Raw genomic sequence first — 20,905 nt, 5'->3', positions numbered from 1 at the left:
GTGGGCAAAAGACATGAACAGACAACTCCCCAAAGAAGAGATACAGGCAGCCAAAGACACATGAAAAGGTGCTCAGCTTCACTAATTATCAGAGAAATGCAAATAAAAACCACACGGAGATACCATCTGACCCCAATGAGAATGGCTATCATTAATGAAACAAACAATAGATGCTGGTGAGAATGCGAAGAAAAACACACACTTCTACACTGCTAGTGAGAATGCAAACTAGTGAAACCTCTTTGGAAAACAGTGTGGTGATTTCCCAAAGAGCTAGAAATTGTCGTTCCATATGACCCAGCAATCCCCCTACTGGGAATACACCTAGAGGAATTCAAATCATTCTACAAAAAAGATACCTGCACACATGTTTACTGCAGCACTATTCACAATAGCAAAAACATGGAACCAACCGTGCTGCCCATCGAAACTGGACTGGATTAAAAAATGTGGTATATATACACAATAGAATATTATGCAGCCATAGCGAAGGACAAACATATGGACTTTGCAGCAACTTGGATGGATTTAGAGTCTATCGTAATCCGTGACCCATCACAGAAAACAGAGTACCATATGTTCTCACTCATAAGTGGATCTTGAACAATTAGCATAATACTGTAAGAAAGGGATTGGCAGTAGTGGGAAACTGCCATGGGAGGGAGGGATGGGAAACTGCCAGGGGAGGAGGGCACACCTCATCAACAGGGATACCTGCATAATGAACATTTGTATACCTAACCCTGAACTGTATCCCACATCTTTAAAATTAAAAATTTTTTTTAAAAAGAAAAAGAAAAAAAGGGGACAAATTGTCTTTTATTGTGTCTGTCTGTATTAATATTGCAGAACACTAGAAAGCAAGTCACAAATATCATGACATGTCATCCCTAACATCTTTAGCACATACCTCCCCAAAATAAGGCCATTCTCCTACAAAATAACCTCAATGTCTGGGTGTACCATGAGAGATGCCATCATCATACCTAAGAAAATTGACAATTCCCTAAGCTCATCTAATCATCTGGTCCAGATTCAAATTGTACCCAACTGTCCCCAACATGGCCTCACATCCAGCACTTTGTAATCCATACCCTTTCCTCAAGGATCCCAGAGACTCTGCTACATGGAGCTGAGGTTTTGCCCCTGCTCCTGATGGTGAGGGCAGAGCCAGGTAGGGGCCTTACCTTCAGGAGGGAGAGGGTCAGGGAATCCTGGCAGCTCCTCAGCAGAGATTCACATTCATTCAGAGACTTGTTGTCCAGTGCAATGCCATTGATCTAGGCCCAGACAAAGAGCCTGTCAGGTCCACTGGCAGAGCAGCCTCAGGCCTGCCAGGACAGGGCTCTTCCCACATGCCCTCCCATGTCAAACAGTGGGCCAACACAGTCACCAAGAGTAACGTGCCAAAGTCAGGAGTCGGCAAAAGACAGAAGGCCCCTCCCCATGAGGCGTGATGAGTCCAGGGAAGAGGTTTCTGAGGCAGATGAACACAAGACCTTCATGCATTCTAGAAAAGGAGCTTGTCATTCTGGGACAAGAACACTGAGGACCTGGGGGAACATCCCAGGACTAGTGCTTCCTGCTCCATGATGCCAGACCTTGGCTCACAACTTTCCAGCCCCACTCCCCAATGTACAGAATGGAAGATAAATAGGTGTGCCGGGCGGGGGGGGGGGGCAGTGCACACTAAGAACCATGGATATGAAAGGCTTTATAAACTAGGAAGTACAAGTCATCACTCTTAGCCTTTTGACTAAGATCAAGTATTGAAAGTACCACATGAGGCCAGGCGCAGTGGCTCACGCCTATAATCCCAGCATTTTGGGAGGCGAAGGTAAGAGGACTGCCTGAGCCCACGAGTTCAAGACCAGCCTGGGCAACATGGTGAGACCTCATCTTTACAATAAATCAAGAAAAATTAGCAGGACGTGATGGCACATGCCTGTAGTTCCAGGTACTTGGAAGGCTGAGGCGGAAGGATTGCCTGAGCCCAGCAGGTCAAGGCTGTGGTGGCCGTAAGTGTGCCACTGCACTCCAGCCTAAGCGACAGAGTGAGACTCTGACTTAAAAAAAAAACCCAAAAAAAAAACAAGTACCACATGAGCTGGGTGTGGTAGCTCACACCTATAATCCCAGCAACTCAGGAGGCTGAAGTGAGAGGATCCCTTGTACCCAGGAATTCGAGACCAATCTAGGCAACACAGTGAGATTCTACCTCAAATAAAAATAAATAAAAGAGTCCTGGGGTCCTGTCATTGTTCACAAAGGATTTTACAATGCTTCTGTCAGAATCTCCCCTTGCATCCCTCACAGCTACTTTCAAACCTTTTAAAACTATATATGTGTAATCAGGTGTGGTGGCTCATGCCTATAATTCCAGCACTTTGGAAGGCCAAGGCAGGAGGATTGCTTGAGCCCAGGAGTTTGAGACCAGTCTGGGCAAAATAGCAAGACCTCATCTCTACAAAAAAAGCAAAATATGAGTCAGGCATGGTGACATGTGCCTGTAATCCCAGCTATTTGGGAGGCTAAGGAAGAAGGATTGCCTGAGACCAGAAGTTTGAGGCTGCAGTGAGCTGCATTGAGTGTTGTTGCCATTGCACTCTAGCCTGGGCAACACACTAAGACCCTGACAAAGAAAAAAAAGGGAGGGAGGGAAGAAAGGAAGAAAAAAAAGAAAAGGAGGGAGGGAAGGTGGGAGGGAGGGAGGGAATGAAAGAAAAGAAAGAAAAATGGGAGGAAGAGAAGAAGAAAGAAAGAAGGAAAGGAAGAAGAGAGAGAGAGAAAAGAAAAAGTATATGACATTTTCTGGGTTGGGTTTTTTTTTTTCTTTCTTTCTTTCTTTCTTTTGAGTCAGAGGCTTGGTTATGACGCCCAAGTTGGTTTCAAACTCCTGGCCTCAAGTGAAGCTCAAGGATCCTCCTACCTCATCCTCCCAAAGTACCAGGATTATAGGCATGAGCCACTGTGCCTGGTTGACATTTTCTTTGTTTAAAGTTGAGTTAGAAGTATTAAATATTAAATATGCCCTACTCCTTAGTCATATCACAGCACTTCTAGTTTTGTCCCAGATACACTATTAGGGATCCAGAAAGCATCTGTGACACTGGTAAAGTCCACTGCAGGACTGTGTGCCACTGCAGACACTGAAAACAACTTTCATGTCCATCACTAGGGGTATGATGCAAACTATATATAATCATACAAGAGAATGCCATGAGGTGGATAAAATTAACCAGGCTACATTTGGCAAGATATCTACAATGCAGAATGCAAATTGCAGATTCACTATTGTATTTAAAAAGCCGAAAAAACCAGAAACCTATATACATATATAGAGATTTCTAAGAGTACTTACAGACTGGGCTGGGAGTGGGCCCTCCAAATGGGGGCAGAGATGACCTCTAAGAGCAGGAATAAAGGAGGGAGGGGGACTGCCACATTTCACTTTACATACTTTTGTACAGCTTGGTTATTTTACAGCAAATAGGTTTTACTTTGATAAAAAAAAATTTAAAAATAATTAGATATAATGCTTACTTTTAAAGAAGAAACTAAAATGAAGGGAGGAATCACTCCACCTGATTCACACTATAGACGATGTCAATTTATTTTGTTAATAGTCCTTCATATATACTTAAGTGTAGAGAAATACATTAAAAATGTTAATAAAGGTTATCTAAAGGTGGTAGCAATATAAGTGATTTTTATTTCCCTCCTAGACTTCTTCTGTATTTCCTAATTTTCAACAGTAAATAGAAACATACCATCAGAAAAGTCATGTTTAAATGTTAACATGATGTCAAGCCCAAGAATAAGGCAAATACAAAAATTCTGCTCATTACTTCTTGCTCAAACCTGTCAAATATAAGACCAGGCAAAATGGCTCAAGCCTGTAATCCCAGCACTTTGGGAGACTGAGGTAAGAAGATTGCCCGAGACTAGCCCAGCCAACATAGCGAGAGCTCTTCTTTAAAACAAAAAACAAAACAAAAAAAACAATTAACAGGGTACGGTAGCATGCATCCCAGCTACCCAGGAGGTTGAGGTGGAAGGATCACGTAAGCCCAGGGAACTGAAGCTGTGGTGAGCCATAATTGTGCCACTACACTCCAGCCAGGGTAACAAAGCAAGTCCCCAACTTAAAAACAAAAACAAACAGAAAAAAACCTCCCAGAAGTTATCTGTCTACATGTGGCAGGCAGCCTCGGCTCCAGTCTTAGGACTTACCGCAACAATCCTGTCTCCTACGGCAAGGGACCCTTCTTTGGCAGCAGGGCTTCCAGGCACCACAGCGGCAGCATACACTCCATTCTCCAGACTGATGCCGCTGTCTGCAAGCCACAGGAGGTCACTGGGTAAACCCTGGTCTTGCTCCCCAGCCTTCTGGTCACCCCGCCTCATCTCCATTAACTAAACTTATAAAAGGGGATGTCAGCAGGCTGCACCCCATCCACCCCTGTACTCCACCCTGGTCACATCAATTAGGGGGCTCAGTCTCATTCAGTCTGGTGAATCAAACACTCAAGAGGCAAGCAGGACTCAGGACCCAGATGACTTCCTGCCAGGAAAGCACATGGGCTGCATTCAAATGGCAACAGCACCTCATGCCCAGGAATGAGGGGCTCCAAAGGGATACTGCAGCCCCTCTCCACAAGAAAGAAAACCTGCCATCAGAGGCTCTCCACCCACACCTGCGTGCTACCTTTATGTCCACTGAGGTTGATGTGCAGGGGCGTGACCACCTTCCCACCCAGGGACTTTCTCCGCCGCACGACCATGTTGATGGCCCCCTCTCCGTTGAGCAGAGCCTTGATGGCCTGCTTCTTGTCCTTGTTAATGAGGTCCACATCGTTGATTCTCAGCAGCCAGTCATTGACCCTGAGAAAGGGCACAGCCAGGTCACTTCACTGCCCACACAGTCCCTGGCACCAGTCTTTAGGCAGCCACCACTCCCATTCGGGGGGCTGACGGCCAAAAAGCAGGTGCCCCATATTCGGGCTCAGAAGTATTTCCTCTCCAGGAATGCATAGTGGTGAAACTTGCAGATGAATGAAGTTAGACAGCCTGGGTTCAAATCCTGACTCTACCACATACTAGCTATATGACCTAGCCTCTCTGGGCCTTGATATCCTTCCTTATCTATAACCTCACAGGATTGGAGAGATTAATTAATGTATATAAAGTGCCTAAACCAGTATTCAGCAAATAGTCAGCACTGTGTAAGCATTTTATTATCATGACCATTTCATGGAATAAGCAAGCAATGCATGTCCCTAAGCTTTCACACATACTGCCTGGGCCACTGCCTACCCAGAGAAGCAAAAGACAGCACCTGGTAATTGGAGAAAAATCAGATTCAGAGGCAATTAAGAAGTAGAGAGTTTCCTTTTAGAGCAATATTAGCAGCTGAGATCGCAGGCCTTAGACAGACTCTGAGTCCCCAAATGCTGGGATGCATTCACTGAAGTGCTACCTGGCTCTCTGGGTCCTCTGCAATGAGTTGCAGGCCTCCCCTCCCCCCAGAGCCTGGGCCTCAATCCTTACCTTAAGCGGCCATCAGCAATGCTCCCTTTGTCCACTTTGGTGACAAATATGCCGCAGTCCCCCGGGAAACAAGGCTCATTCACACCTTCTGCCATATCAAACCCCAGGGCCTTCAAGTCAATATCCTCCTGCCAAAACAGCAGCAGTAGCAGCAAACTTCACAAAGCAGTTACGAGAAACAGTTGGCTCTTAAACCCCATACGCCATTCATCCAATGTGGGGTACAGTTCCTTCACTTTGCCTTATGGGACAGTTGGTCCCCAGGATGGAAACCTATGAGTAGCTAAGCAGCTGCAATCTGCCCCTTCTGGCCACTGCAGATAGACATCCCTGCTGGCGTTCCCCCAGTGCTCTGCTCTTCTCTCTTCTCTCCCAAATGACCAGTGTCCGTCAGACTATGCATCTGCCTCAAGATACAGGACACCAACCTGCTACAACCCAGCCCGCACGGCTGCCAGGAAAGGATGCATTCTCACGCTAGAAGGGAAAGGCAAACCTCCAAACTCACAGCCATGAAACTAGAGCACTGCCAGAGGGCCATCCTCTCCCCGCAATCCAAAATTTCCATGTCAAGGAGAGTGTGGGAGAAGAGTTATCCAAGGTGGCTTACCGTCTCCCTTTCAAACTCAACAACTTCCGTTTCCCACTCCATGGAATCTGTGTCGATGGCTGAGTCGTGGGAGCTGTGGGCCATCAGCTGCCGGAATCGAGCCTCCTTTTCCAACTGGGATTCCATCTGCTCCCTGTGAACAGAGAGAGCCTTGGCGATGGCCCTTTGGGACGTGAAACATCCTACCCTCGTTACAGCTCTGAACTGAGGCAGGCCATTCATGAAAGCTAAATAGGGCTCCTCTCCCCCTCCTACTTCATACCAGTTTCCCAATAAACCTGGGGACTCAGGTCATGGCTTCTTGGATACCCATCAGTTTTTGTAGTGTTTCTTTTTATTTTTAAAGACGGAAATTCTCCCTAAATTTATCTAGAAGTTTAACAGAATTCAGATCAAATGCCAACAAGAATTTTTGTAGCTACAGACGAGACTATTTTAAAATGTAACCAAGAAGAAACTAGGATAGCTAAAACCATGGGAGAAATCACTCCACTTGGCTGAAGACTTATTACACAGCTACAGTAATTGTATGGTTAAGATTGTATGGTCCTGTCGGGAAGACAGACACAGATCCATGGAACAGAATAAGGGACCTAGAAACAGCCCCCACATGAATATAAAAGGTACAAAAATAACTCAATAGAGGAAGGACAGTCTTTAACTAGTGATGCTGGGACAACTAGACACCTATGGCCAAAAAAATGGATTTCAATCTAAACCCCTTACCTTGCATAAAAATCAACTCCAACTATATCACAGATTTAAATAAAAACACAAAATTATAAAACTTCTAGAAAATCTTTGAGCTCTAGGGCTACATGAGGGGTTCTCAGACATAACATAATCCCATAGAAGTTTTTAAAATAATTGATATATTGGACATCATCCAAATTAAAAATTTTAGCTCTGAGAAAGACCCAGTTGACTCAGAAACCTTGTCATACCCTGCTGTAACTTGCTTGTGACACTCTTCATAAAATCTGGGCCCAGGCTGCCTTTCCAGCTCATGAACACTGTCCACTGGGCTCCTGGCACACTCCTGACCTACTTTTGTTTCCCGTTCAAGTGGACCGGCTCTCAGGGCCATATCTTGCCTGGGCTGTGCTCTCACTGGTCAGCTCTGGGATGCGCCTTGGCCGCCAGGGCAGTGTTCCAAAACCTCCTTCTAAGGAGGCTGCTCCAGCTCCTCCCCAGGTCAGTGTAGCCTGAAGCTCTGCATTCAACACTCACTGATCCCGGTATCAGGCATCACTGGGGTGTGCCTGTGGCTTCCACAGACTGGGGGCTTCCCAGGCAGCAGCCTGTGCCCTTGCCAGTTGGCCAGTTAGAGAACTTAGCAGAGAGGAGGTGCAAATGCAGACATGCAGAATGAACAAACAAGTGGAACTTCGAAGTCTCAGGTAACTCTGGCTCAACTGAGATGCAAAACTTCCCAAGTTCAAGCCCTTGAGGCTCCAGGCTTTCCCTTAAAAGGGAATCCCCAGGTCCCATCACATGCCAGACCCAAGACAGTCCCTGAGGAGAGTCCACCACTTTGCTCCTTAACCCCTAAAATATTCCTTGGAGCACTCAGTTCCAGAGACTGTGGGTTCTTATTTAGTAAATGAAACTTGTTTGTCTTGTTAGGAGTTTTACTGAATGGGAAGGAAGCTGCCACCCCTTTCTGAAAAGGCATCACTCGAGTGTGCAAGGCTTGCACACTTACACTCACACACAAACTTCTCATTGCCCCCCCCCGACCCCCACCCAATATCGGCTTAGAATTGTCACACAATGGATGGAGAGCCACTGCTTCCCAACTAGAGTCTGGTTCTAGACTACAGTGATGGTTATTGTGCTCTGTCAATTTCTAAACCCTGATCTTTATATTCTCAATTCACTGCTAAGGGCCACCAAAGTTTAAATGACATCCTGGAAGAGTACTATAACTGAGGGGAGGCTGCCTGACACCCCAGTCTTCCAAATGGGCATCCAAATAACACAGGCAGAAAGAACTGCTGGGCAATGGTTACAATTGCCTTCAAAACACTAAACCTGAACTTGTCTTTTTGATGGACCTAACCTTGGTCTTGTCTCCCCCTGTGCACTATGCCCTCCAGTGAGGGCAGGGACTTGGTCTGCTTGCCTCTCACGGAGGTTAGCCCATACAAAGCAGGTATTCGAGAAATTCTTGTTGAGAGAGTGAATGAGCGAGGAGGGGATTCATGCATGTCCCCAAATGGACTGCAGGGACCTTCTTCACTAGTACCTTAGCACACAGCATTTGCGCTGTCTCCATAAGCTTTGGTAAGCCCATGGTCTAAGAATTTCTGGTCTAAGAATTCCTAATTAACTCAACATAGGGACAGCATTCAGACCCATCCTACAGACTGACAGAGTAAGGCAGAGTGAAGGGACAGACGGCCAGGTCTGCACACAGGGATGTTTCTGCCCAATGTACTCAGGGCTGCCTTGTCCTGAAGGGAGAGGGGGACACTGCACTCCCAAGCACACACCCACCCCAGCAGGCGGCCACCCAAGCCTACTTGAGCTCCTTAAGCTCCCGGCTGACATCGTTCTTCTGTTTGCGAGTGTCGTCCAGACTGCGCAGGGCCTCAGCCAGCTCGCTCACTGCCCGGTCCCGCTCCCGCCTCAGATTGTCACACAGTGTCCTGGTGGAGCAGAAGGCAAGGTCACCTCAAGAGGCAGGAGGACTGAGGGCTTCTGGTCTGTAACAGACGGCCTGGCACCCCCACTTCAAGCTCCTGCAGGTCCTTGCCTCATCCCCAAATGCACAGAAGGAGTGCCTGGGCATCTGGGCTGAGACCACCCAGGCCAGTCCCACCGCGCGACAGAGGGAATGCTGAGGCCCTGAAAAGGAGAGACACTCCCATAGTCATGTGGCAACAAGTATTAGGTTCCCAATGCCCAGTTTCACCCTCAGTATGCCTGGTATTAAGGACCACCCTCTGAGGCAGCCCCCTTGGGTCCCCTCCCGCTGTGGGAGCTTTTCTGTCCTCTCAATAAATACTGCTTTAAAAAAAAAAAAGGACCACCCTCTGCACATACACCAGCTTGTGGGGTGGCTCTCCCCTGCACAAAGCCCTCTAGCCTGCCTGGTAGGACCATGCTCCAGCACCACCACATGTCTCACAGCTACTTACAGGCAGGGCTTTCTAAAGCGGTGCCCCCACCCTGACTAGGCTGAGAGCCCCACTTGGATAGCAGTCAGTCTCTCCATCTCTGCAGCCCTGAGCTCTGTGCAGATACCAAGTGCAAGCCTGGTGAAAGAGGACCCAGAAGAGGTGGGGACAGATGAACCGGCAGCAGAGGAGCCTATGCTCTGTGCCACCTCCAGAATTAGATGTACCTAGAGGGCTGGTCCCCACCTCTTCACAGCCCCAAATGCCTCTACCCCCTCAAGCAGAGCCCAGTTCAGTACTGTTCCTTGGAGACACCTGTGGAATAGGTCAGAGCAGGAGCAGACTAAAAGCACCCACTGGGCCTCCCCTCCCCTCACACTGGGCACCGAGCTGCTCTCCGTCGGCAGGACCTCACCACCTCATGTCTGGCCACCCCCAACTCCTGACCAGCCCCCAGGGACATTGGTTTCTCCCTTAACAGTCACAGGGGATCTTTCAGGAACCCTTTAGTGGCCAAGTCATTACCCCACTGCTACCACCATACCTTTTTCTGGTTCTACCCCAGCCAAGGATCCCTACACTGCTTGGCTTCCCTTTTGAGGCCCTCACACCTGCCCTCCCATGACTCACCCATGTACCTGCCCTGAGCACACCACACAAGTCCCCCTCCACCTGCAATGCCCTCCTCCTTTCTCCACCTGAAAAACCCCACTCGTGTTTCCAGCTCTGGTTCAAATGACATGCTCTCTGAGGAGACCTCCCGCACTCGAGTCCCTTGCACGCCCTCGTCACAGCCCTGGCAGAGGCCCTGGAATTCACATCCATGTATCTTTCCCCTGCAACTGCCCTGCCCATCCAAGCTGTCCCAGGACCTCTCAGGCATCACGCTCATTGAGTGGCTCTCTCTAGGTCTCCTTGCTCAAGGGATCTAAAATCCCAGCACACAACAGGTACCCAGTGAATACTGTGAAAAGAATCCTTTCTTATGTGCTGTCTCATCAGAAAACCTCAAAGAAAAAGGCTGGCCTTGAGCCACTTTATAGGGGTCTCATCTGGACACGGTGCCTACGTAGGACATCTATGGTCAAGTGAAATGGGAAGGAAAAACACAAGAGAAAATTATAAAACTAAGGGTCAAGGCTGAGGCATCATCTAGGGGTAGAAGGGAGGAACCTAGGTCCCTTCCACCCTACCTGAACACATGGAAAATGATTCTGACCCTCCCAACAGAACTTAGTGCATCCTGGGGAGATGTGAGCCTACGCCAGCCCAAGGACACCCCATACCGGATGCTATCACGCTCTGCCACGATCTTGTCTCGCTCCTGGAAGGCCCAGTCCCGCCGGCACTTGGCCACATCCGCCTCCTGCAGGGCCTCCTTCAGCTCCTGGCACAGAGCCTTACACTGCTTTCGAAGGATTTCAACCTCCTTGTTGGCTCTCCCGGCATCCATGGTCACTGTGTCTTTGATCTGGTGGGGGCGAGGGGCAAGCAGAGGGGAGGTTACTGAGCCTCCTGGACCCAAAGCACCTCCCTCTAATGCAGAGGTCAGGGCTGAAGTGCCAGGGAGCTGGATGGAGGGCAATACAGAGCTCAGCCTGGCATACCCCCTCTGCACCCATACTCCCAGAGACTACGCACCCTACAGCCACAGTTGTAATAATCCTCCCACTACATGTCTGAGTACTGGTTTTTATAATCTGGCATACCGAGTTATTTTTAAAGATGAAATACACCAGTAATTCCATTGGGGAAGTCTTGTGTATCTCAGGTCACGTAAAAGCTGAAATCTGAAGCATCTGTATCTTGACACCTCCCTAGAGAGCAGATGCACCACTAAAACTTCAAGTCCAGCTCTTAGGAGCTTTCATGTAGAAAGCTCCCTCCATGCCTCTATAATCCGAAAACAAGGAGAAATGACAAATGACAAAGCAAGCGTCTCCTGAAAAATAACTCCTATTCCAGCTTTCTGAACGAGCAAAACAGAAGTGTGACAGCAGAGGCCCTGATACTGGGACCTCTGCACTGGGACTCTCCACCCCTGAGTGAGGAGACCCAGGAGACAAGCACACAGGAGAACACTTTCACTCCATCATGGCTCCCCCTCCAGGGCACAGGAGGCAGGCTTTGCAAGAACCCGTTCAGGAAGATGGAGACAGAGGAATGCACCTGGGACCAGCTTATAACTACTCTCCTCTCTCAAGCACAGTTAGGAGGAGCTGGGGGCAAATCCGCACAAAAAGCACACCACAACTCAAGAGAGACACAGTGGCAGGTTTTATTCAGACCTCATGCTTCCCAAGATCAATTCAAATCATTTCAGTTTCTGCTTTTCTCCGCTTTTACATAGTGTGGAGTGCTTGTTTAGTTTGCTGTTCCCAAAATATTTTCTTGGCTGGATGTGGTGGCTCACACCTATAATCCCAACAATTTGGGAGGCAAAGGCAGGAGCATCATTTGAGGTCAGTATTTCAAGACTAGCCTGAGCAACATATCAAGACCCTGCTTCTACAAAATAAGATACAATTTTTTTCTTAACTTTTAATTTAAAAAAATTAAAGATTGGTATTAATTCAGTCACGAATTTGTTATATAGCCAGACATGGTGGCTCATGCCTGTAATCCCAGCATTGTGGGAAGCTAAAGCAGGAGGATCATTTGAGCCCAGGGGTTGGAGATCGGCCTGGGCAACATAGCAAGACCTTGTCTCTACAAAAAAAATTTTTTAATTAGCCAGACATGGTAGCATGTGCCTGTAGTCCCAGCTACTCAGGAGGCTGAGGCAGGAGGATTGCCTGTGCCCAGAAGTTGGAGGCTATAATAAGCCATGATCTTGCCACTGTACCACACAGCCTGGGCAACAGAGTAAAATACCAACTGAAAAAAGAAAAAGAAAAAGAAAGAAAATAAATAATAGGTTTAACAATCACTTTTTAAAAAATATATATTTTACTCAATGTTTTACAAAAATTTATTTAAATATAGATTTATATTTTAAACATGTTAAAACCTAGTTTCCCTGAAAGGTTTTTCCATTTTGCTCTGGACAACAGCCTCCACTTGAGGGTCACAGGTGGAGAAGGGACAAGAGGCCAGCACGGGAAACCAGGCAGCTCCAACTTTCTCCATCTCCTACCCTCTACCCCATCTCCCCTTGCTTCCCACTGGACCCTTCCCCTTGGACCCTGTGACGTTGTTGGTTTCAGCCCCATAGCCTGTTTCCTACGGAAAACACAAGAACTGCTATATTTATTTTTAGTGAAAGAGGAGAGAAGAATGAGGTGCCTTAAAAGGTACACTGAAATTTGGGAGTGCAGAGGACCCAAGTGATCCCTCTATGTGATCCTGACTACACTGATGAGGAACTACAGGATCCAGGAAGTGACCTGCCCAAGTCTCACCCTGCTGGAGAGCTGACTTTTGATCCAGTGCAGCTGCTTCTACACCCTCAGGCCGCCCTCAGCATCAGAGCACAGTCTGCAGGAGTGCCACCCAAAGTCTCTTTCTGCCTGCCCTGGGGGGTCCTGGGGGCACAAGCTTAGAAAAGATGGGCTGGTTTTCACAAAACACTCACTGGGCCAAAGTATAAGGCCAGCAAGAAAGGCCTATGGGCTGCAACCCAGCCCCAGAAGGCAGAGTCCACCCAAGGATCCCAGGGCAGGACCTGGGTGTGGTGGCTCTCAGATGAGGGCACCTGCTCCTTCTACTTGGGCAACACCTGCCCCAGCAGCCCCCTAACTGAATTCTGGAAATGCCATCTGCTGCCTTGCCCTGCCCGCCCTCTCTCTTCACGTGGTTTTGTCTCTGTCCCCCACAGTCAAGCTCAGCTCCTCAAGCAGGACTTACAGCTGGGCATGTGACTGCATTCAGGGGCAGCAGGAAGAGAAGGGAAGCCACTGCCAGCCAGAGCAATGGAGTCCCTTCTGTGGGATGGTGCTTGGTCGGCCAGACCTGGGAAAGCAAGCTGGAACCTGGCAGAACCTCTTCAACAGGTGACAGAGGCCCACAGCTTCCCAGTGTCATCAACCTGGCCCTTCCAGGCAGTTCCTCCATCCTTCTGAGGGCATGAGTCCTCATTGGACAAGGCTGGCTATGCCAGGAGGCAGGAAGGGTGCTTTGTGAGGGAAGGTCCCAAGGACATGCCCACTCTGAGCTGAGAAGCAGGAGGAAAGGGCAGAGCCAAAGTGGCAGAGACCCTGGCAGCTCCTCCTCCCCCCAGGCCTCCCAGTGCTACTGATTGCTACTTCTTTGCCTCAAAACACTCAGAACACAGAAAGGGGAGGGAGCAGTGAGAGAAAAAAAGGGTGAATGAAAAGGGGAAGGGATTGGAAACACTATCTCAGATAAAAAACTCAGTCCCCAGGCTGAGCAGAATGAGGACTGCTCTGTGATGATGGAGCCAGACCAGCTAGAAAGCCCATCCCAGTTGACCCCTAATGGGTAGCGACTGAGAGGGTGCCTGGTCAACCACACCTGGAGCCAGGATGATTCAGGCCACAGACTGGCTTCCTCCTGCCAGTGGGGAGTGGCCTTGTGCGTGAAGCCAGGCCAACTTGAGAGGGAGCTGAGGACCTCAGCTCTGGAAGCTGCCGGGGCGAGGGGGAGGCTCTCCTCTCCTGCCTGCTGACTCGGAACAGTGCCTGGAAGAGATTTCTGCCTCAGCTGACAGGTGACTTGACTCCCAGCCAATACCCCCTGCGAAGCCCAGTCCAGTGATCCAGGCTAAAGGGCGCGCCTGAGTGCTGGCGGGGAGGTGGCAGACAGCTGCTTAGACATCAGGGCTCAGTGTCTCTTTGCTGAATGTCAGCACCTCAGGGGACTGAGGTGTTTTTCATATTTCTCTGTGCTTTCCAAATTTCTACCAAGAGTCTTGGCAGTGAACTGAAAATCTCACAGATCTCCACGCTGTCCTTCTTGGGAGCACCTTTTATGTGTTCAACATTCTGTAACATTTTCATTTAGTTAATGACTCGGTCATTTTCAAAGTTTTCTTCCTCATCCTTTTGTCTCCTTACTTAATATCAACAATTCCCCCAACAGTTACACACTCAGACATCAGGATATGAAAATGAGTTGGTGGTTTTTCTAGGACAACAACCAAATTTTAATGCATTATCTTTACTTATTAAAGTTTTTCTTTTTTTGCTTGATGGTCTTTTCAAAAGTTTCATCACAATTAATACTCCTCTTCACATCAGCTTTCACCTCAATGGTCTAGAGAAGTCTTAGTTCCTCTGTATGAAATGACCATTATTTGGCCCATTTTTATCTACAAAAACAGTTTCATAGGGATCACTCCAAACCTAACAGTGCAATAAGACTCAGATGGGCATCATAGTACTCAATAATAAAGACTCAGCTCATTCCTGCTTTGTGTAGTCACTGTGCTAGCTGTGTTTTCTATATGAAGTCATTTGATCATCATTAGGCAGATGCTGTTATCATTTCTATTTTGCAGATGAAGAAACTGAGGCTCAGAGAGTTTGAGAGAGGTAAGAAATTGCATCACTGAGGAGGGCCCAGTCTCCCAGCACAGGGCATGTCCCTCGCAGTCCCTACAGACCCCACCATTGCCTAGGCACAAGCAGAAGTCACTGTTGTTTGAAAGACAGCCTTGGACATCAGCCCTGCCTCATGACTGGTACACAGGGACCTGGTGGTAATAATCCATTGCACATCACCCCTGTCTACTTGCCTGACCTATAACACCTTCCTTTTTGCTTCTTACAGACCACATTTGAAAACTGCATTTTGGCCACTGCCAGGCCATTGCTAGGCCACTGCCAGGTCATTGCAGCCATTGCCAGACCATCGCAGCCATTGCCTTGCTAAGCTAGGTGTGGCCATCTGCTCGTTGAGCTATGGTCAGGCCATGTTTCCTGGCTTTGGCCTCCTCCCCTACCTTGGAGAGGTGAATCTCCTCTCTCTCTCTCTTTCTAATTTACTTTCTAAATAAATAATGTTTCCTAATATATACATAAAAAAGAAAACTGTGACCTGCCCGGAAAGCAGAAGAATAGAAAGGAATGAACAGGGAACTATCTTGATGGGGAGGGGATTCCTGCTGTAATCACCTCTAGAAGCTCTAACCAGAGCCAGAACACTGCCTCAAGGATAGAAAAGGAATCTCCATGGGCCAATCCAATCCCTATCAGGATACACCTGGACTTGGGGGCAAGGTGTATCAGCGATGGAGTGAAGGTGGCCAAGTAGGAAGGACACAGAGCATCCACACAGATCACCCAAGAGCCGACTGAGTGGCCCAATTCCAATGCTCCTGTACACCAAAGTCCCTTAAGCCCTGCAGGCACAAGCCCCAGAGAGCAAAGCTTTAGGAGAAGGACCCCTTCCCAGCAGGGGCCTGAAACATTTTTTAAAGAGCAGACTTGGTCAGATGCACTCAGCTGAAGGAAAAGAGCCACTGAGAGTGCTCTTCCAGACTCACCGGGCCTAACGTATCTAGTTTGGGAAACTTGGCCTTGGTATCTTGCTTCATATAAGCAACTCCTTGAGATATCACTGGCTTTCTTGTCACTAACTTTCAGCCCAAGGCTGATGTCCAATTACTTCACCATGGGTGTGGGTGTGAGAGTGTCGATGTGTGTCATCTGACTCTCTTTCAGGTCTTATCATAAGCTCCAGACGCCTAGGACTATGGTTAGACATCCCTTCCCTCTTGTCTCCATAGTCCAGACTGGAGCTGGGCACTGAGCACGAGCTCAGGGGTTACCTGGGCAGTGTCTGAAAACCCAGCTAGCACTTAAGCCTTTCTCTGGCTCAGAAGAAAGCCTCTAATCCAGACACCATGCACTCTGCAGCCCCTCCCCCTTGGCCGCTTTCTGAGGCTGCCGGCGAGCCGCCCGCCTACCTGCCGGCGAGCCGCCCGCCTACCTGCCGCAGTGCCTCCATTTCCTCACTGGCTGCCTTCTTCTCAGATGTGCTGCTCTTGAGCTTGGACTCGGCCAGCTCCACCTCGGTCTGCAGCTTGTCCAGCTCAGAGATGACCTGGTCGCGCTCGCTCATGATGAGCTTGTACTCGCTGTACACAGCGTCCCGCTCCTCCCTGTACTTTTCTGACTCCTTCGCCGTCTTCACCTGCGTGGTCCTCAGCTCCGTCAGCTCTGACTGCAGCAGTTCCATCTCCCACTGCAGGTCCTTGTTCTGTGCCGTGGCCTTGTTCAACTCGTGGTGGATCGCCTCGAACCTGGGGAGACAGGCAGAGGGATATGGGGAGGCAGGGCCCGGGCCAGTCAGCTGTCGGCTACTCTGCCTCCCGCCAGCTCCACTGTGCCAGACAGTCAAGCATGAAGTTTCGAGTGAGGTCACTCTCAGCACCCCCAAGAGAGAAAAGTCATGGAGCACCAGTGCCCCTGGACCTGGAATTTTTCTCAGCCTTTGACAAATGCCAGAAGTTGAAGTGAGGACTTCATGCCCTCTGCTCCACTAGAAATAACAGCATGTTTCTCCCACAGTCAAGCCACATTATTTTCAAGAAAAATAATAAAAACAAAACCATGCCAGGATCACAGCACATCAGAGATAAAAGTGGCCTTAAGGGTCAATTAGTCTGACTGTCTCGTTTTCACAGAAACAGACAGTACGGCCTTGCAGGGCAGGCAACTGGCCCAGGGCCACAAGGTTAGTTTGAGAACATAGCCTGTCCTTCCAGGCCAGAGGCACTTTCCACACAGGCAGCCTGCAAATAAGAGCCTGCAGCTCCACAGAAGCATTTCTCAGAGACTGTTCCTTAGCACATGGGTCCTACACAGAACTCTGTTACAAAAATATGTGTTCCCCAATGACTTACATTTGGGAAACTCTGCATCCTGGCCCCCTCTTGGAAAGTCTATCTAGTGCACAACACCACAATGAGGATTCAGAGAAGTTCTGCTGCGGAAACACCTGTCTAGGTTAAACCCAGCTATTCTCAAACCCATTCATACCCAAAGAACACTTTTCACATGAAACTGACGAACTGGTGTTCCACAGAAGTGTACTTTACCAAGCACAGTGTGATATTTGAAGATGAGTATGACATCTCTAAAGATGACATTCTTTAATTAAAAAATGAAATTTTAGCCAAGCACAGTGGCTCACGCCTATAATCCCAGCTACTCAGGAGGTTAAGGCAGGAGGATCATTTGAGGTCAGGAGTTTAAGACCAACCTGGGCAACAAAGTAAGACCCTGTCTCTTAAAAAATAAAAGATTGGCCAGGCATGGTAGTACATGCCTGTAGTCCTAGCAACTCAGGAGGCTGAGGTGGAAGGATCATTTGAGCCCACGAGTTTGAGGATACAGTGAGCTATGATGGCACCACTGCACTCCAGCCTAGGTGACAGAATGAGACCTTATCTCTTTAAAAAAAAAAAAATGAAGCTGGGTTCGGTGGCTCAGCCCATAATCCTGCACCTTTGGGAGGCTGAGGTGAGTGGATTGCCTGAGCCTGCGGGTTTGAGACCTGCCTGGGCAACTTGGCGAGACTTCATCTCTACAATAAATCAAAAATTAGCCGGGCGTGGTAGCGTGCGCCTATAGTTCCAGCCACTTGGAAGGCTGAGGCGGAGGGATCGCAAGAGCCCAGCAGGTCGAGGCTGCAGTGGCCAGGAGCGGCCACTGCACTCCAGTCTGGGTGACAGAGTGAGACTCCAACTCAAAAAAAAAAAAAAGAAATTTTATAAGATATAATGTTCTGGACAATTATCTTCCTATTTTCTAGGTGGGGGTCACTGCCACAGAGCGGAGAAGCTCATGGGGAGACCTAAGAAACAGGGTGCTCAGAACACACCCAGATTGTTCAGATAGGGAGGAAGGAGCCACAATTCCCAAGACACATTAGATGTCAAAAGATGTCTCCTGGACAGTCGTGTTTTTTGACTGGATAAAAAAAGCATGATCACCTGCGCTGCTTGTATCCCCTGGTGGTGGCTGGGGGCCTTGCAGGCCTCATCCCCTCTTTTCCACCCACTACCACTCCCTCGGCCTTAGCGCCTACCTCCTCAGGGAGAGGGCGCACTGGTGCTGTAGCTGGATGGCCGTGTCCCTCTGCTGGGTCAGCATCTCCGTCTGCTTTAGCAGCCTCTGGTTCTCCTCCCCCAGCTGCTCCAGGCGGCTCAGGTCTGAGTTGTGGAGGGCAACTTTCTCGCTGTACCTCTTCCGCAGGGCGTCATAGTCCTTCTTGACCACCTCCAGCTTGTCCATGGCCGTGTCATACAGCTTGTTGAGAATCTCGGATGACCCGTTGTGCTTCAACACCTGGAGACCAGAGAGTCCTGCTCACCAAGGGTGGGAGTGGGAAGTGGAGGACAGACCTCCCTACTCTCACTTCCATCTGTCTGCGGGTAGGACTGGTGACAAGGCAGGAGTGTCATCCTAGGACCTTTGAGAATCCCGAGGCCCAATTCTATAGGCCCTGCAGTCACACCAGACTGATTCACTGAGATTCATTCGCACATAAGTATTTATTAAGCAGAACAGTTAAGGTAGCAGGCCTGAGATTTTTACCCTTAGAAAGGCCTGCTTGCGGGCAATCCTTCAGGTCCCCTCCCACTGTGGGAGTTTTTCTGTCCTCTCAATAAATCCTGCTTTTAAAAAAAAAAAAGAAAGAAAGGCCTGCTTGCAAGGTTGACCCTTGAATGGCTATCAGGAAGTTGAATGGTAAACAGCTCTCTATACTGACACAAAACTTTCCTTCAGTGATAAGAGCACCTAGACTGTACACATAACGCGGCTTGTGCTGAACACCTGCTTTCTTCAGGGAATCTGGGATTGGGATACATGCTTGACAGTGGGTACCTACATGACCAAGCCCCAGTGAAAAGCTTGAGCGCTGAGTCCCCAACGGGTTCCCTGGAGGTCAACACTGTCATGTGCTGTTGTGACTCCATGCTGGAGAAATTAAGAGTGTCCTGTGTGACCCCACTGGGGGAGGACTCCTGGTAACTTGCACCTGGCTTCCTCTGGACTTTCTCCACATGCCTTTCCCCCACTTTAATGATTGGGCTTTGTGTCCTTTTGTTGCAGTCAAGGTTAACCACTGAGTATGATTATGTACTGAGTCTTGAGAGTCCTCCCAGTAAATCACAGAACCTGAAGGTAGTGTTGGGGGACCCCCTCCCCCAGGGCAAGTACCTCATGCATCCAGTACTGATCTAGGTGCTGGTAATGCTGGACAGGACCAGAAGAGACTATGCCCTGTGGATCTTTTATTCTAATGGGAGGATGTGAACACACAGACAGGCAGACAAAGCAAATATAATAACTTCAGAGCATGATGAGGACTATCAAGAAATTTTATATTTTTAAAATACAATAATGTGTTGGAGAGAGACTTTTTTTTTTCCTTTTTATAGAGACAGAGTCCTGCTCTGCCGCCCACGATGAAATGCAGTAGCACAATCATGGCTCAACCAACACTTCCACCTTGGCTTCTTGAGTAGCTGGGATGACAGGCATGTGCCACCATACCCAGTTAATTTTTAAGTTTTTGTAGAGACAAGGTCTCACGATGTTGCCCTTCAGCTCCTGGCCTCAAGCCATCCTCACACCTTGGCCTCTCAAAGTGCTGGGCTTACAGGTGTGAGCCACCACACCTGGCTGAGAGAGAATTTTGAGCAGCAGAGTAGAAGGCTGTAAAGGAGGCTAAGGCCTGGGGAGGCCAATTTAAGAAGGTGAGTTACTAGTTTAGATAAAATAAAAGGCTGTGGCAAGAGCACAAATGGCAGAGGGGAGAGCAAGTGCAAAGGCCCTGAGGCAGAAGTCACCAGATGTGTTCTAGGACCAAAGAGAAGGGCAGGGCAGAGTAGCTGGAGCCCTGTGCACATGAAGGAGTGGGTTCAAAAGGAGACATAGAGAAATGGGCACACTTTCAAGGCTCACAGCAAAGACTCACTCTTTGTCTCCTGAGAGAGGCAGTAACCACGGGAGGGGGGCAGTCTAAGCAAGAAAGCATTTTACTCTAGATTATAAATACTAAAGTTCACTCGGGTGCTGTCCTAGAGAAAACAAGATGAGTTAAGAGGTTGCCAAGGGGCCTGCTGACTTCTGCTAAGCACCTCAGGGGATCTGAGCCCGCCTGAGTCACTCCATCTCTCAGTTTCCTGATTTCTCAAATGACAGGACTTAACCAGAAAAGATTGCTTGGCCCTTCCAGTTCCAACAGCCCAGGAATCACCTGGCTTCTTCAGTGGGGGCTCTGGGTTATCACATCTTTGCAGCCCAGAGAGCCAGAACCTAAGGCTGTGAACTCTTCCCTTTGGAGACAGGGTCAGCACTCAGTAGACAACAAAAAAGCAAAAGTGGACTTCATTTAAAAATCAGAATCACAGAGACAAGGAAAATGGGCTCCTTCCTAAGAAGCAAGCATTAACTCCCAGGACCACAGCCTCTTAAAGAGGAAGTCCATTAGAGAAATCGGCCCGTCCCAGCTCAATCCTTTTCCTTTTCTTTCTTTATTTTTAAAGCAGAGCTCTTTCTTTCAAGAAAAAAGTAAGGGAGGCTGAGGTGAGTGGATTGCCTGAGCCCGCGGGTTCGAGACCCGCCTGAGCAACTTGGCGAGATCTCATCTCTACAATAAATCAAAAATTAGCCGGGTGTGGTAGTGCGTGCCTATAGTTCCAGCTACT

At 48.6% G+C, this 20,905-nt stretch overlaps 1 protein-coding gene across 1 annotated transcript in view; it reads right to left on the bottom strand.

Moving 5' to 3' along the window:
- Positions 1 to 20,905, bottom strand: part of DLG5 (discs large MAGUK scaffold protein 5) — a 134,594-nt gene that overhangs the window by 32,062 nt on the left and 81,627 nt on the right. The window contains exons 6-14 of the mRNA XM_008059018.1: positions 18,277 to 18,536; positions 16,174 to 16,486; positions 10,569 to 10,753; positions 8,686 to 8,811; positions 6,161 to 6,293; positions 5,551 to 5,678; positions 4,709 to 4,884; positions 4,234 to 4,337; positions 1,188 to 1,280 (exon numbers count right to left, since the gene is read on the bottom strand). Coding sequence (XP_008057209.1) covers positions 1,188 to 1,280; positions 4,234 to 4,337; positions 4,709 to 4,884; positions 5,551 to 5,678; positions 6,161 to 6,293; positions 8,686 to 8,811; positions 10,569 to 10,753; positions 16,174 to 16,486; positions 18,277 to 18,536 — 1,518 coding nt within the window. The remainder of the gene's footprint in view (positions 1 to 1,187; positions 1,281 to 4,233; positions 4,338 to 4,708; positions 4,885 to 5,550; positions 5,679 to 6,160; positions 6,294 to 8,685; positions 8,812 to 10,568; positions 10,754 to 16,173; positions 16,487 to 18,276; positions 18,537 to 20,905) is intronic.

The sequence above is a fragment of the Carlito syrichta genome, unplaced genomic scaffold (assembly GCF_000164805.1).
Source record: "Carlito syrichta isolate Samal-C Ts95f unplaced genomic scaffold, Tarsius_syrichta-2.0.1 Scaffold303673, whole genome shotgun sequence".
NCBI classification, from domain to species: domain Eukaryota; kingdom Metazoa; phylum Chordata; class Mammalia; order Primates; family Tarsiidae; genus Carlito; species Carlito syrichta.
The sequence above is the reverse complement of the archived record's forward strand: the minus strand, read 5'-3'. Positions and strand labels throughout refer to the sequence as shown.